Raw genomic sequence first — 14,427 nt, forward strand, 5'->3', positions numbered from 1 at the left:
AGTTTAGTAGAGCTGCTAAGAACATAAAATCGGAAGCCCCTCATTCAAATCTTACCTTAGTTACAGACATCATAGGTGTTTTTAAGCAAGCCAGTATTTTCTTAGCTTTAGCTGTCACATGGGGTGAGCAGGACTAGTCCACTTTGCAGAGCTGCTCTAAGGAAGCCTGCAGTCATGTGCCATGAATGCCGATGGCTTATGGTGTCCAGGATCCAGGGGGGGTCTAAGCAGTTTCAGAAAATTTATGCATTTCATTATTTATGTTTGGATTTTTACTTTCTCTTGCTGCAATTACTGCATAGTTGTTGGCTTACAGAGCAAACACATTCATTCATTCATTCATTCATTCATTCATTTGTATACTGCTTTTCTGGCAGACGTCACAAAGTGCTTTACATAAAGTTATTACAGCAATTGAAACATAAGCCAACAAAACAATGGAATATTTTTTTTTAAGCAGCAGCAGCTGCAACTGCTGCCTCTCCATCCCCATGGGATCTGGGGTTCTTCAGAGGCCCCCCTGGTGGCAGTTGCCCAAGGGAGGGGCCGCTGACGTGAGCTGGGCAGGGGCCAGCCAGAAGACCCTTTCCTTCCCCTCCCCTGGGGGGAGGGGTAGCCTTTTTTTAGCTCATCCCCACCAGCCATATTTCTGTCAGGAGGTCCTCAAGACACTGAACACAGGTTCAGAGATGGCAAAGCACATGCAATGCATTATATATTACAATGCTTATTTTATTTTCCCCCGGAGCAGAAAGTGAGGTTTGTTAATCTCGGAAAACCTCAAAGCCAAGAGGCCTTGTGCAGCTGCAGATAGCAAAGCCAGTAGGATTGCCACAGGGCCCTCTTTCTTGCAAGCTGAAGAAAAGTATGCAAATCAAAGGGACAAACAAGTTTCCTCACACGGAAATGCTTGTCGGCAGGAAGCAGCAAATTTTGAGCGGCTGCGGGCTCTGGCAGACCAGCAAGGCTCTGCAAAGTATGCAGAACCCATGGGGCCACCTCCCAGAGCCTGTGGCTTTTGAGTCGTCCGGGGACTTGGGCTGGGATTCACCCCTGTGTTTCCTGCTGAGGACTTGACCATGGCAGACCCTGAACCTGCTGGTAGGTGAAGCAATCTTCTGATCTATTTCAGCAAAAAGGATGAAGCTCATTCTTAGTGCACTGTCAGGAGGCAGGTCCTGGGGCTTCTAATCTGGGGCTGCACTGAAGGTGTGGTTGTGCACTTGCTGGAAAATTCTCACTGTTATTTGGGGCCGGATCTCTGAGAGTAAAGCTTGAGTGGATGAGATCAGCAGTTTATTCAGGGCCAGGGGATCAACGATTTTGTTCGGAACCGAAGACAGCACAAAAGAGACCATGTGTATATACACACTCAGCCAGGCGTCCTCTGCAGTTAACAGTTCCCTCCACCCCAAATGTGGGGAGCAACAGCCTGCAAAACCTGTTTGACCAGAGACAACCTGAGGCAAAAGGGACAAAGAGGTACTGCAATGGGCAACACCACCTCTGCTGTGCAAATACAGCCCCTGTGGGTCTCTACCCAAGGTCAGTATGCAGTCCTTGGTTGTGGCTGGTGCAAAAAAGAGGAAACTAAATGAAACTAGGCAGATTGAGTATAGCAGTGTTCATTTCAGAAGTACTTAGAAAGCAGGAGCAGTTATTAATTGCTTCAGAAATCATTATTATATTCTTATTGTATTCACAGTTGGGAAGAGGGCTCAAAAGGTAGTTGGTGTTATATATTTGTATATATTATATATTTGTTACTTGAAAACTTATTTTAAAAGGCTGACCCTTAAGTTATATCTCTGAAACTGAAGGCATGTGCACACAGCACTAGGTACACTAATTGGAACCCTAATTCTGAAACTTAAAAAAGCAACTTTTAAAACTAATGCTTTTAAAGTTTTGTAGCAGAAATGTCAGATTTGAAATTCTATATGTACACACACACGTGAAATTTTAGAAAACTTTCCTCCCCAGATTTGTTTCAGCTGTTGCACTAGATGTTTGAGTGGAAATTATTCAGGCCATCTGAGGAGCCCTTGCAGGATGGTCCATCTTCTGCCAGCCATGCTCAGGGCTGTCATCAGCACAGATTTCCATTTCTTGGCTGTTTTTGCCTAACTGCCCTTCTGTACGTACACACCTACACATTGGACACAAAATCACAGAGCATCTTAGAGCTGGGAAGGATATAGCGGTCAGGTGACCTGACTCCCTGACTTGGTCTCACATGCACCATATTCATCTTCCAGCAATCCTCAGATACAGGAACCTTACCCCATAGATCACAATGTTGTGTTACAAGCAGAGCCCAGGGCTAATAATTTCTAAGCCCCAGAGTCTGCTACAATAGTCATAAGAAGAGCTGGCTGCATTAGGCCGGTGGCCAGTCAAGTCCCGCCTCCAGTGGCCAACCAGATGCCTATGGGAAGCCCGTCAGCAGGAGCTGAGCAGGAGCAGCCCTCTCTCCCTCGTGGCTGTTTCCAGCACAGTGGCGTAGCGTGGGTTGTCAGCACCCGGGGCAAGGCAAGTAATTTGCGCCCCCTAACCCGTGGATTTGCGCCCCCTAACCCGTGGATTTGCGCCCCCTAACCTGTGGATTTGCCCTAACCCCAGATGTTGCGCCCGGTGCGGCCGGCCTCCCCTGCACCCCCCACGCTACGCCACTGTTCCAGCAACCTGCGCTCAGAGACCTCTTGCCTCCCACAGGGGAGGGAGAACACAGCCACCCAGGTTAGGACTTACTGAAACACATTATCTCAGTGAATTTCCCTGATCCTTTTTAAAAGCTGCCATTGCCTCTTTTGGAAGGGAATTACGGTACATAGTCTCACAGAGAAAAGCCACAAGGCATTTTCAGTACTGGATGGGTGTGGTTCTCCTAAGCACTCTTAGGGGTTCATGTTCCTATGTGCCTCTGATTCACTGTTTCAGCTTGCGCTACAGCCCCCTTGTATGACCTAAGCGAATGGTTCATATCCCATATCAGGCTTCCATTTCATTCTGTCGGACAGTGAGGACAAGGCTCCGTAGACACTGGCTCTCTTTTTCCATGGTGGATGTTTTTACAGCTCATTTGTGCTCAGCAAGAAGGCAGAAGTTCCACTTCCCTTTGTGCTGCTCTTACCTCATTTCACAGAAAGTGTCAAATAGTAAAACACAAAAAACAACTCAGCATCTTTCCCTGCCTCAATTAGAACATTATTTCCGGTCCTGGGCCTGGCACACACAGAATAGATGTCGACACTGCTTAACAAGCAAGCATTTGGAGGACAGTGGGGGGATCTGTTCCCCATGTATGGAAAATTCACACACCGGACAAGACACGTACATGCAAAGGAATGTGGGAATCCATGCGTTTCTGCATTAATTTCTGGGCAGAAGTTAGAGGCACCATTTAAGAACGAGAGGGGTATGTTTCAGGATCCCGTCCAGCCAGTTCTGCAGTTCTACACACTGATTTACAAAGTTACCAGGTTTCATAAAAACAAGATATTGAGGAAGGAATTCAGCGTTGCACTAAGGCCATTATTCCATTAGGACAAGCATCTGGGCTTGACAGATGGAACAATTCCCCCCTCTCCTCCTCCAGTGCACTTTTTGGGGTTCTCCCAACCCCTTCAGAGCCAATTTCAGGGTTCAAGGGGAGGAGCGGGAAGGCCACTGTACAAGCAAGAGCCAATTCCGTGGATGCACCTCATTAATTAAATCCCACACTAAGATTAATGGGGCAGAGCCTTAGAAATAAGGGGTGGGCCTTGGTAGCGTAGGGACAGAACCTGGCCATAGACAGAGATTTTGCCTGGGAGCAGTGGGAACAGCCTGTGTCCAGTAGTTTCTGGGCAAAGCCTCATAGCCACAAGTGGCTCTAATAGCAAAAATACTCAAGCCAAACAGAAAATAGCCTATCCGCTGGTTTCTGTCTTCATGCTATAGGCACATCCAGACAGTAACTGTTTTCAGGTGAAATTCTGTCACAAATTCAAGTTGTACAATTAATGTTGGTTTAGAGGTCTCAAACAACAAAGTTGCTTCTGCAAAAGATCAGACTTTTATAATAAGGAAAATGCACGGGAAAGTATTGGATGACACTTGCTTTGACACAACATCATTTAACTTCCCTGCAAATAATCTGGAATTAATGCTCAGTCAACAGCCATTGTTATCTAAGTTCTCTACAAACAAATCAGGGTGAATGTTCAACACACAGGTTGTCTGGAACCACCACTATTTTCTCCCTCTGAGAGCTAAACTTCATCCCTTGGAGATCTTGAGATGAGTTGTTAGACTTTGGCACCTGGAGACTTATGAGTGACTAGAATTATAAGCAATTACAATGAGCCTGCGTAGTAGTTACCAGGCATGCCCAAGGCATTCGTGTTTGCTTTAGGAAAAGGGCAACTAAAATGTAATTAATCTTCATGAGGGACTTGTGTTTTTTATAAAAAAATTTGCAAATGTGGAATGTGAAGAACTGAACTAAGACTGAAAAAATGAGAAATGAACTAGAATTGACAGATTTGCCCATCCCTAGATATGGGCAAGGCACGCTTATTATGTTTATATAATAAGACATTTAGGCTAAATTTTAGGAAGAGTTCTTGAGTTATAGAGTTCCTTAATATTAAGATAGATATCAGTGTTATAAAATACATTCATGACTGTGCATATTCTAGGCTTCTGAACACATATTGTACAGATGTAAAAATTGGTATTAAGTACAATATTCTGCATACTGTCTGTTCAGCTTCCATTTTAAAAAACCAAGTGTCTAGTCCTCATGGTTGCAAAAATAGCCTTGAACGTGTGAGCACTACCAGGTGAAATTGGCAGTGTGTGTTTTGGGAAAGATTTCCAGTGCTGAGTGAACAGAGTTTCAGTGCCCTGCAAGGATTTCTGTGGACAAAGCAAAATAAATTAGGCAAATACATGCAATTTTTATAAGAGCTGTTGATTTCAACTTGACACAGATTTTTTAAAATAAACTTGGTACATGCCAACTTAAAGCATAGAGTACATATAGCCCTGCATAGCCTGACAGTGCAAAGTTTGGTCTTCCTACAACTTTTATATGATTCAGTGTCTACTGCTCAGAGAGATGGTTATATCAGTCAAATGGCACATGTCAATTACAGTGGTGCCCCGCAAGACGAATGCCTCGCAAGACGAAAAACTCGCTAGACGAAAGGGTTTTCCATTTTTTGAGTCGTTCCACAAGACGAATTTCCCTATGGGCTTGCCTCGCAAGACGAAACGTCTTGCGAGTTCTTGCAAGTTTGTTTCCTTTTTCTTAAAGCCGCTAAGCCGTTAATAGCCGCTAAGCCGCTAATAGCCGCTAAGCCGCTAATAGCCGTGCTTCGCAAGACGAAAAAACCGCAAGATGAAGAGACTCGCGGAACGGATTAATTTCGTCTTGCGAGGCACCACTGTATTGATATAAAGCAAATCCAACCATGGGTGTCTTTGGGATCTCTCCTTAGTAGACTTGCTTTGACTTCCAGGAAGGGAGGAATATCAAAATTAAATATGAGTGGGTGGGGGGAGAAGCTGTAGAAGTCTTGTGGAGTGTGGACCCTGTAAGAAGGGCACACTGGTTTCACACATTGGTTTCACTCTTCTAGCAGACAGTGTGGTCCTTGTATGCACTGATGTGGTCGGTTTCACAGCACTTAAATGGCTCGTTGACAGTGCTGGCTATAGTGACTCTCTGGCAGGCAAGCTTAGGGCTCATCCACACATCTTTTTGTGGCATGGTTCTAAGCACAGGTCTGGGCAGTATTGTTATTGGATTTGGGGTTTTCTGGGATCAGTGTTTTCCCCAGGAAAACCTGCATTTTACCATTGAATCAGAACAAATGGCAATCAGGTTTTCTGCACATTACTGTTTGCTCTGATTTAGCAATAAAATGCAGGTTTTCCCAGGGAAAGCGCTGGGATAACCCCCTCCCCTGCAGACCTGGACCTGGAAAGCATGAAGCCAAGGTAAGTGTGAACCAGCCTATAGCTACTTTTGGACGGGAGGTGCTATAAGACATGGACTCTCACTGGACAGTGCTGAAGTCATCACCACCAGGCATGTCCATCACAAATCCCTACTCTACTTTAGCTGTGCCCATGAGCATAGTCAGACGCACAGGGGGCAGCTGCCCCTCCAATCAAGTAAGTAAATGAAAATACTTAACTAACTGACCAATCACGTCTCCGATAGCTTGGATCTGCAGAAATCCTGGCTGCACCCATGACTGTGCCCTTCATTTCAGCCACTGTCTGAAATGTGGCAGGCAATTACTAGGTCCAGGGCCTTCTCCGTAGTGGCATCCTCCCTCTGGAGACTCTACCTAGAGAGAATCACCTGGAGAGCTGGCATTTTATTGCTGTCACTGCACTGTGAGAGGGTTAAAGACTAATTTTAGCATAACTGTTTTTAGTGGAATTGTGCCTATTTTATGTATCCCGGACAGCTGGTTTGCTATATTCTATGGTCTTGTTACATTGCTCCAATTTCTAGGGTTCTCTTCTGATGGGGGTTCTGTATGAATTGTTTTTCTTTTAAATGGATTGCAAGCCACTTGGAGAACCCATTAAGCTAGGAATGTGGGATACACCTATTAGAACAAACAGTCTGCACCTCCCAGTCCATCTAGTCAAGCCATTTTGAATGCCCAAAATTTGCACACACAGATATTTGGATGTTGGGAGGAGGTTACACTGTTCTGCTACAAGAGTTCAAGCAGATGTCTCCAGAAATGAAAACCAAGGGTCACTTCCTGGACTATGCCTAGCAACCAATCTTCCCCATTAACCATCACGTCCCCCAGCACTAGCAAGGTGAACCCCACACTCCACTTTGTTATGCAGAGCTAGGATTATTGCTGCAGATGTACAGAGCCAGCTACAGCATTGCATATCATGCCCCAAAGGGCAAAAGCCAACTTCCTAGGCGTGCCTTCACATTGACAACAGTATCAACAGCACAGAGGGGTTTGTGCTGTTTGGAGACACTGAGAATTCTCAGATTGCAGAGATGGTTGGATTCTGCTGCACTTAGCATGCATGCTGTCCACAAAGACAGGCCAGCAAAACCTCTTCCTCCAACCCGTGCAATTTCCGTGGTCGGCCAAGGTGTGTCAGCCAATACTGTCAGGACGAAACTAAACTCAAGTCTTTGTCTTTTCCCTATTGGCTGCCTTCCCATTAAAATTCAACTGGGCAATCTGCAGTAGTGAGGCAAGCAAGAAGGTGCAAGACCCAGCTGAGTTAAAATGATTTGGAGCAACATTGCTGGCTCTTTTCGTTTTCATTTGTGCCTGACAAACAAGCCTTTCCTCCCATCGCTTGCTGCTTAGTGAAGCAACCCCCTGAGTTTAAGGCAACCACATCCTGTTTCTGGAGGAGGGGGAAGGAGAGCAGAGAGATTTTGCTCTGTTTATGGTATGAAGAAGCACATGCCTTGTTTTAAAGGTTTGGCAAAGGGTTTTTACCCAGAGTTAGGCCATCTTTACACATGCTGCATCCTGATATCCAGGTTTATTATGAGCATATAGGGTGTTTTCTTTTTAAATTGTTGCTTGGTGGTTTCCACGGGGAAGCATTCTAAAACGGCCTCTTCCCCTGGCAGTCTGAAGTGCTCAAGTCTAGATTCCACCACTTCAAGTCCCCCACCTGAGTCTTCTGCACAAGCACTCAGGCCAGGCCATGTGTTTGTTTCAGGAAACAGAATTGGACGTTAGTGAGACTCTAGGGAGAAGCCTAGAGGGGGGGGGGGCACAGGTTTGTGCCGCCAATGCATGCTCCTCTCTGCTTGCTGCTTCACCCTTGGCACACCCCATCATCATGATGAGGCGGCTGGTGCACTGTGCCCACGGGGGCGCAAGGGGGAACAGACGCCCAGCAGTGTCCTGAGGAGTTTGGCAGCCCCTTTTCCCTCCTTCCCTGTGTTGCTCAGCACATCCGCTGTGCCCCACAGGCCATGAGGAGGCTGCTGGAGTGCGGTGCTGCAGCCATGGGTGAGGGCTGTGGGGCCAATAAGGGCCCTGAGGGAGCCCCAGCGTGCCTGGTCTGCTGCTGCACCATGACTGGATACACGTGTCTTTCAGTGACTTTGTGGTAAAGCCAGGGCTGGCCCACCCATGAGGCAAGGTGAGGCAACCGGCTCAGGCGGCAGGATCCACGGGGGCAGCAAATCCTGATGTTGATCTTTCTTTCCCCCGGTTCCTGATCTTCCCTCACCCCTTCTTCCTTGTTGGGGAGGGCATTCACCCAGGTGCCAAAATGTCTTGGGGTGGCCCTGATAAAGCCTCTCATAGGGATTGGTTGGGCAGCACTGATGTCATAATGTGGTTGGGTTGCACCAATGATGGCTGCAACCCTACTGAACTATTTTTGCCCTCTTCTGTCCAATTTTAAATAGCACCTTTGAGCAGGAAAGGAGGCGGCAACAGACCAAAATTAGTAGGAAAGTAAAGCAAGTTTTTCCCTAGAAGAATAAGCAGAAAAAGGAAAGGTCGGAAGAGAGTTTATAGTACTACAAACCAATTCAGGACATTGACTCTTATAGAACATTACAGGTTGCTAGATTCCTGATTTCAGTTCTTTCATGTAAAAGACTTCATGGAATGCTGCATGATTATTAAGAATCCAGTAAACTCTATGCACCATCTTTATCTTCAAGGCCATAACACGGTACATCTAGAGATTGTAAGTAATGTGAAGGAGATTATGCGTTGAAATATTTTAGTTGATATTTTAGATTGTAAAATCCTATTTTATCTATTGATTTGTTTTACCTTGTGGGCTTATAGCCGAATAAAGTATTATCTATCTATCTACTACAAACCAATATAGACTTTAGGCCAGCTGAACAGTTATGGATAAGAATCTTGGGTATTGTAACCTTGAGTGAAACGCTGAGAATCCTCAGCCGCCCATCAAAGAGTTCCCCCAGAAGTAGGATTGCCATATTTAAAAAAGTAAAAACCATGACACACTGAAAGTTGTTGGGCTTTTCTTATTTTAAGTAAAAGCTACAAGAAAATTTGAGGTTTTGGAGCTTTTAAAGGCAATTTTGGCACAATTTAACCCCCGTTGCAAGTGGAGAGCCAAGGGGTGAAATTCTGCAGAGCAGCAATGGTCCATCAGTGCAAGTATTTCTCCTTGTGCTACGGTACATAATGTCCTGCCCCTCTTCTCACCCCTGTGTGCCTCCCAAAACTGGAATTCTCTCAACCCTTTGAAGCAGAGTTGGTGATGGCATGGGGCATGCGTTTAGAACACATTTAATGTTCTGGCTTAAGCAGGTTTCCATTGTGAATATCCTAGCTGGAATCCAGCTGAAAATAGTGCAGAGTAATGCAATGCACTTTATTCCATGCTACCCTGATATCAACCAATCAGCTACTGGTGCCTGTCATGTCACTTCCCAAGCAGCCCCTGATTCCAATGGCCATGGGTAGGACTGCCTCTCTTTGGCATCAGAAGCTCTGGTACCAGCATGGAGCACATCCTTGCTTCCTTCCAGTGGTGGCCAGACCACTTACCAGGAAGGAGAGGAGCAAGGTGTCACAGAGATTGGCATATTGTGGGCACATGGGAGGGAGTGCCAAGTTGAGCCTGCCCATTTGCCTGCACCAAGCCGGCTTCCCTCCCACCTTGTCCTCTCCCTCTCGGAAAGCAGCAGTGGCACTGCTACCTGAAATCTGGCAGTGCAGCTTCCCTCCACAGGCAAGTTGCTTCTGCCCCCTGAATTTTGTCAAGTCTAGAAGTGGAGCTCAGTGATTTTTGCTGAGTCCCAGCTGTCTATCAATCTCACCAGGACCGTTATAAAAATAGTGGAGCACTGGCTGGGGAAATATCATCCTTGCCCCCTTTGTTCTGGCAACTGGTGTGAAATAGGTAAATAAAAAATAAGGTCAGTTTTCTTGGGTGGATCTTGTTTAACAGGACTCCTGGAATTAGTCTGGATTCAGGACCACACCAAAGAGACAATTTGTTCCCCACGTCCCATGGAGCTCTCTCCACTGCAATGACTGTTGTGATGTCCTCAGAGAGAACACTGGCCCAAGTTCAATCCCAAACATCTCCAGGAAGGGCAGGGAATGTCTTAAGGGCTTGTCCACACTTCCGCTTCTCCTGTGCCTTGGAAGCACAGGTCTGAGCCGTTTACCCCTTTCCCCTCACCTTTCCCAGGGAAACCCACTCTTTAGCTCTAAATCGGAACAAATGGCAATCCACAGAAACCCCAATTGCTGTTTGCTCCGATTGAGCACTAAAGAGTAGTTTTCCCTGGGGGGAAGTGTGGGGAAGACCTGAAATTCTGTTAGGCCACTGCCAGTCAGGGTTTATCCACACTTACCTTGTGCCCCACTCTTTCCAGGCACAGGTCTGCACTTTAAAGCTCCATGTCCAAGTGCCCCATTTTTTGCTCCAGAGCTTTCCCTGAGAAAAGCGGCTCTTTAAAGCTAACTCAGAGCAAACAACAATTTGTAGAGTGCCATTTGCTCTGAGCTTTAAAGCTCCTTGAACACAATGTGCCTTGCTTTTCTGTGAAGATACTTTTCTTTCTCCTCCTGTAAATATCCTTCCAACACAATCGCACTGATTTCTCTTGCCCTTTATCATATTCTCAACTAGCTAGCCCCACCCCCATCAATTGCATGGATTCAGAATATGATATTACTAGCAGTGGGACCCATCCAGTATTGCTTTTGTCATCGGGGGGGGGGGGGGGTTGACAGACACAATGTTTAAAGAGAAGCCACGGTTGGTTATTGGTCTGTGGTACAAGCCTGGCAACTTTTCAGTTTACATGACAATTGCTGGATCTTATCAGGTCAGATGCTGGGTCGGCCATCAATTCTGCCACTCTCTCCTATGTTTACAGCCTTTCTTTAAGTTTTACTTTTCACAATGCTGTATGTTTGTTTGTTTATTTATACTTTCATCCTCCATGTTCTGTTTTTAAAAATGCAAATATGTTTAAAAGAGTTGCAAAACTGCTCGCAGGACTAATGCCTTGGTGATGTCATGTGTGCTAGCCAATTAGTACTGTCAGTGCTTTCCCCCTTTCTTTCTTTTTAAGGAAAAGGGGTCTTGGCGGACACCATGAAGTTGTTACAGTAAATGCCACACTTTTAACTTTTTTTTGGGGGGGGGAGGTGCCTGTACTGCATAGCCTTGAGTACCTCCAGAAGAAAAGTACCGAGTGCTGTGACAAGCCAGATCTTCCTGCAAACTAGCATCACTGTTGTTTTTTCCTAAGGAGCAAATGGCATGTTTGTATTAAGGAGAGTTTCAAGACAGCTCTGCAAATCTTGTGCCTGTCTTTATTTCAGTTTGAGCATTCACTAAGCCCAATAAGATTTCAAACACATCCATATTGTTAATTATTTAAATAGTTTTCAATAGATTTTAGCTTGAAAGGAAGACAAGACTTCTCTATAATTTTGCCAGAATGCATGGCTAGATTCTATCTTTCATTGTTTGCACAAGGCCTCACGGAGATTTCTCTTTTATCCCTTTTATCCTCCTTTCCAGATCTCAATAGCCAAGTGAAAGGGACTGAAAACAAGAAACGCTTCAGTGAGATTTTCCGGAGTCTGGATGCCATAGAAATTTCAATTGGAAATTCGTATGTATCCAAGATCGGTTTCATAGCAATCCTCCTAACACAGTGCTCACAACCACTGCTAAATTTATCCATACTGTTGTACAGAACTGAAGGGAGAAAGATCAACGCAGATGAGGCATGAGCATCTCCATCAACCGTGGCTGCTGAAAAAAGCGCAACTGCAACCATGAAAATGGCTTAGAATTGTCAGAAGAATATTTCTACTGACCTGTCCAGGTTGTTATGCTTTTCGCCAGAACCAGAGGGTGCAAAGCCAGAAAAAATAACCCAGCTGAATTCTTCTTGCATTTAGCCTGGTTCTTTTATTTATTTAACAAAATTTATATACTGCTTAAATGGAAATAAAACCTCTAAGCACTTTTCAAATAATATAAAACATACATTTAAATTGTCAATAAAAATCAGTGTTAGAAACATGCTGTCAGAGCTGCCCCTGGTCCCAGCTCACAAAGGACCAACGCCAGTTCCTCTTTATATACAGAAGTCTTTATTGAAGTTCATTATTGGTTTGACAGCCGTGGCGCGCAGCCCTACGTCTGAAACCCTAGACCGTCGAAGCTCCATCTGAGTCTCCTCCCCCCAGACACCAGTTTAAGATCCTAGCTTTGCTCCACCTCTTCCTCTGCTCCCTCTTCCTCTGGGTCCGCTTGTCCGCCGAGGTCTTGCCCTTCCTAGACTCTTCTGAGGCTGAATCCCCTGAGTCTTCCCCCTCCCTCCGGAGAGCTTTAGGACCTGGTTCCCAATCCGTGCTTTCTGCTGTCCCGCGCGCCTGTACATTTGAACTTGGCGCGCGCGCCCAGCCTGCCACCTTCCTTCTGACCGTTATACTGCTCCTGTCGCTGCTTCCCTCTTCGGGGATGCCAGCTGGGCTTGACTCCGCCTCCCTGCTTGCCGGAGGAGACGCTGACTCTGACCTATGGGGCTCTTCCCTCTCACTACTCTCTGGTGGGGAAGCTGGCCCTGATTTCCAGCTACTGCTTTGGGAGTCTCCGCTGGCCCCCTGCTTCTGGTGTGTCCCCCCTGGGACCCCCCTTGCCCTGGCCATTGGCGCCCCCTTCTGGGAATCTTCTGATTCACTGGAGAGGCTCATGGAATCTCTCGGGTCACTGTCATTCTGCCCCCCGCTGCCCTCAGATTCTTCCCCTTCGCTCTCCATTTCCTCTCTCCCCTGCGCCTCTGCTCCTGAGCCCCTGACACATGCTATAAAAAGCAAAATGAATAAAATCAACAGTTAAAAGTATACATTCTAAGCTAACATTATGGGTTAAATACCCATCAACTTTACATGTCTGGGTAGGCTTGCCCAAATGGAAAAGTTTTTAGCAGGTACTGGAAAAAATACAGGAAGGAGCCTGCCTAAAGTCAATGGGCAGGGAGTTCTGGGGTTTAGGAGCTGTGACACCAAAATATGGGTTCCTTACAAATGCAGAACAGCTATTCTGGCACACCTGCAACAGTGCGAGTTGGGGAGATCCAGATGGCTGACTGGGGTAAGGGGATCCTTCAAGCAAACTGATCGGCCCTAAGGTGTTGGTAACAGACATGTACTTTATGCTATTTTTGGTTTTTGGTTTTTTAAAGTTTGAGGTGCAGGTGCCTCCGTGGCTAGGAGTGCCTTTTACCAGCTTGATTGGTAAGGCAGCTGTGGCCATTCTTGGACTGGGATAACTTGACCATGTACTGGTAACCTCGTGGTAGCACTACTCTGGTGCACTCCATGGGGCTGCCCTTGGGGTTGGTCCACAGGCTGCAGCCGCTGCAGCCGCTGCAGAATGCGGGAGCAAACCACCGGCAGCATATAACGCGCCACTTGGGGGATTTTTTTTCTGGCTGCCAAGCTGCTGCCAGTCCAAGTTCAAGGTGCAGGTATGAAGATATAAACCCCTCTATAGCTCAGGACAAGGGAGCTTGAGAGACCACCTTATATCTCACCCAGCAGATCACTGCAGCATGCAGGAGAATTTACCCTTTCAGTGCCAAAGGTTTCCAAAGTTTTCTCTGCGGTAACTCTGGGCAGGGCTTTTTGTGTGGCTGCCCCTGCTCTGTGGAATAGCGTTCCTGTTGAGATGCCCAATGTCGACAGGTGCCCAATATCCACACTTTCCAGAAACAAACTGAGGCTTTATAGGCTTTTCCAGTTGGCTAAATGGGTTTTTGCTTTGGTATGGTTTTAGTTTTGTTTTAAACACAACTGCTGGTACCCCCACCACCCCCAGCAACTGTTTATTGATGTTTCCATTGTACATTGTCTTGAGGTAACTCTATAGAAACTAATTGATTAATGAAGATGATGACAATAGATAATTCTGCAGCAGAGAATAATGACATCAGGAGTAATTTACTTTGGGAACAAATCAAAGGAATGCAGTTTCAATGGAAGCAGGATCAACTAAAATTGTTCTGTGGAAATGCAACCAGCCCCACACAGTTGATGCTACTGCTGGGTTTGCTTGACCTTGGGGGAGAGAGAAAATCAAGGTTTCTGGAGTTTCATGCAACTTTTGTCTCTATCAAACCAGCTTGTCTGACAAGCTACTTTTGTTTATATGGTCATAACTTTAGGGAATAGTTGCATTTCTTGGTATGCTGCCGTTGCAGATTTTAGAAGGAAGGCTTTCAAACTGATGAACAAGCAGCAATGGAGGACTGCTTCATGTTGCCGGAAGGCAAATACCTGTGTGTCATTGCCATCATTTGTGCATATAAGCAGGGAGCCACAATGGATTATGACTCCCTATTGAGAGCACATATGTTGTACATTTTACCAGGGGGGGAAAATGAATTTGCCAGTGCAC

General features: G+C 46.0%; 1 protein-coding gene across 1 annotated transcript in view; it reads left to right on the forward strand.

The window, feature by feature from the left end:
* The first annotated feature begins 820 nt into the window (after positions 1 to 820).
* Positions 821 to 14,427, forward strand: part of GMIP (GEM interacting protein) — an 80,954-nt gene continuing 67,347 nt past the window's right edge. Inside the window, exons 1-2 of the mRNA XM_028721151.2 lie at positions 821 to 1,101; positions 11,539 to 11,632. Of these exons, the coding sequence (XP_028576984.2) occupies positions 1,080 to 1,101; positions 11,539 to 11,632 (116 nt within the window). The 5' untranslated portion in view covers positions 821 to 1,079. The remainder of the gene's footprint in view (positions 1,102 to 11,538; positions 11,633 to 14,427) is intronic.

Source organism: Podarcis muralis, chromosome 2, assembly GCF_964188315.1.
Source record: "Podarcis muralis chromosome 2, rPodMur119.hap1.1, whole genome shotgun sequence".
Taxonomy (NCBI): domain Eukaryota; kingdom Metazoa; phylum Chordata; class Lepidosauria; order Squamata; family Lacertidae; genus Podarcis; species Podarcis muralis.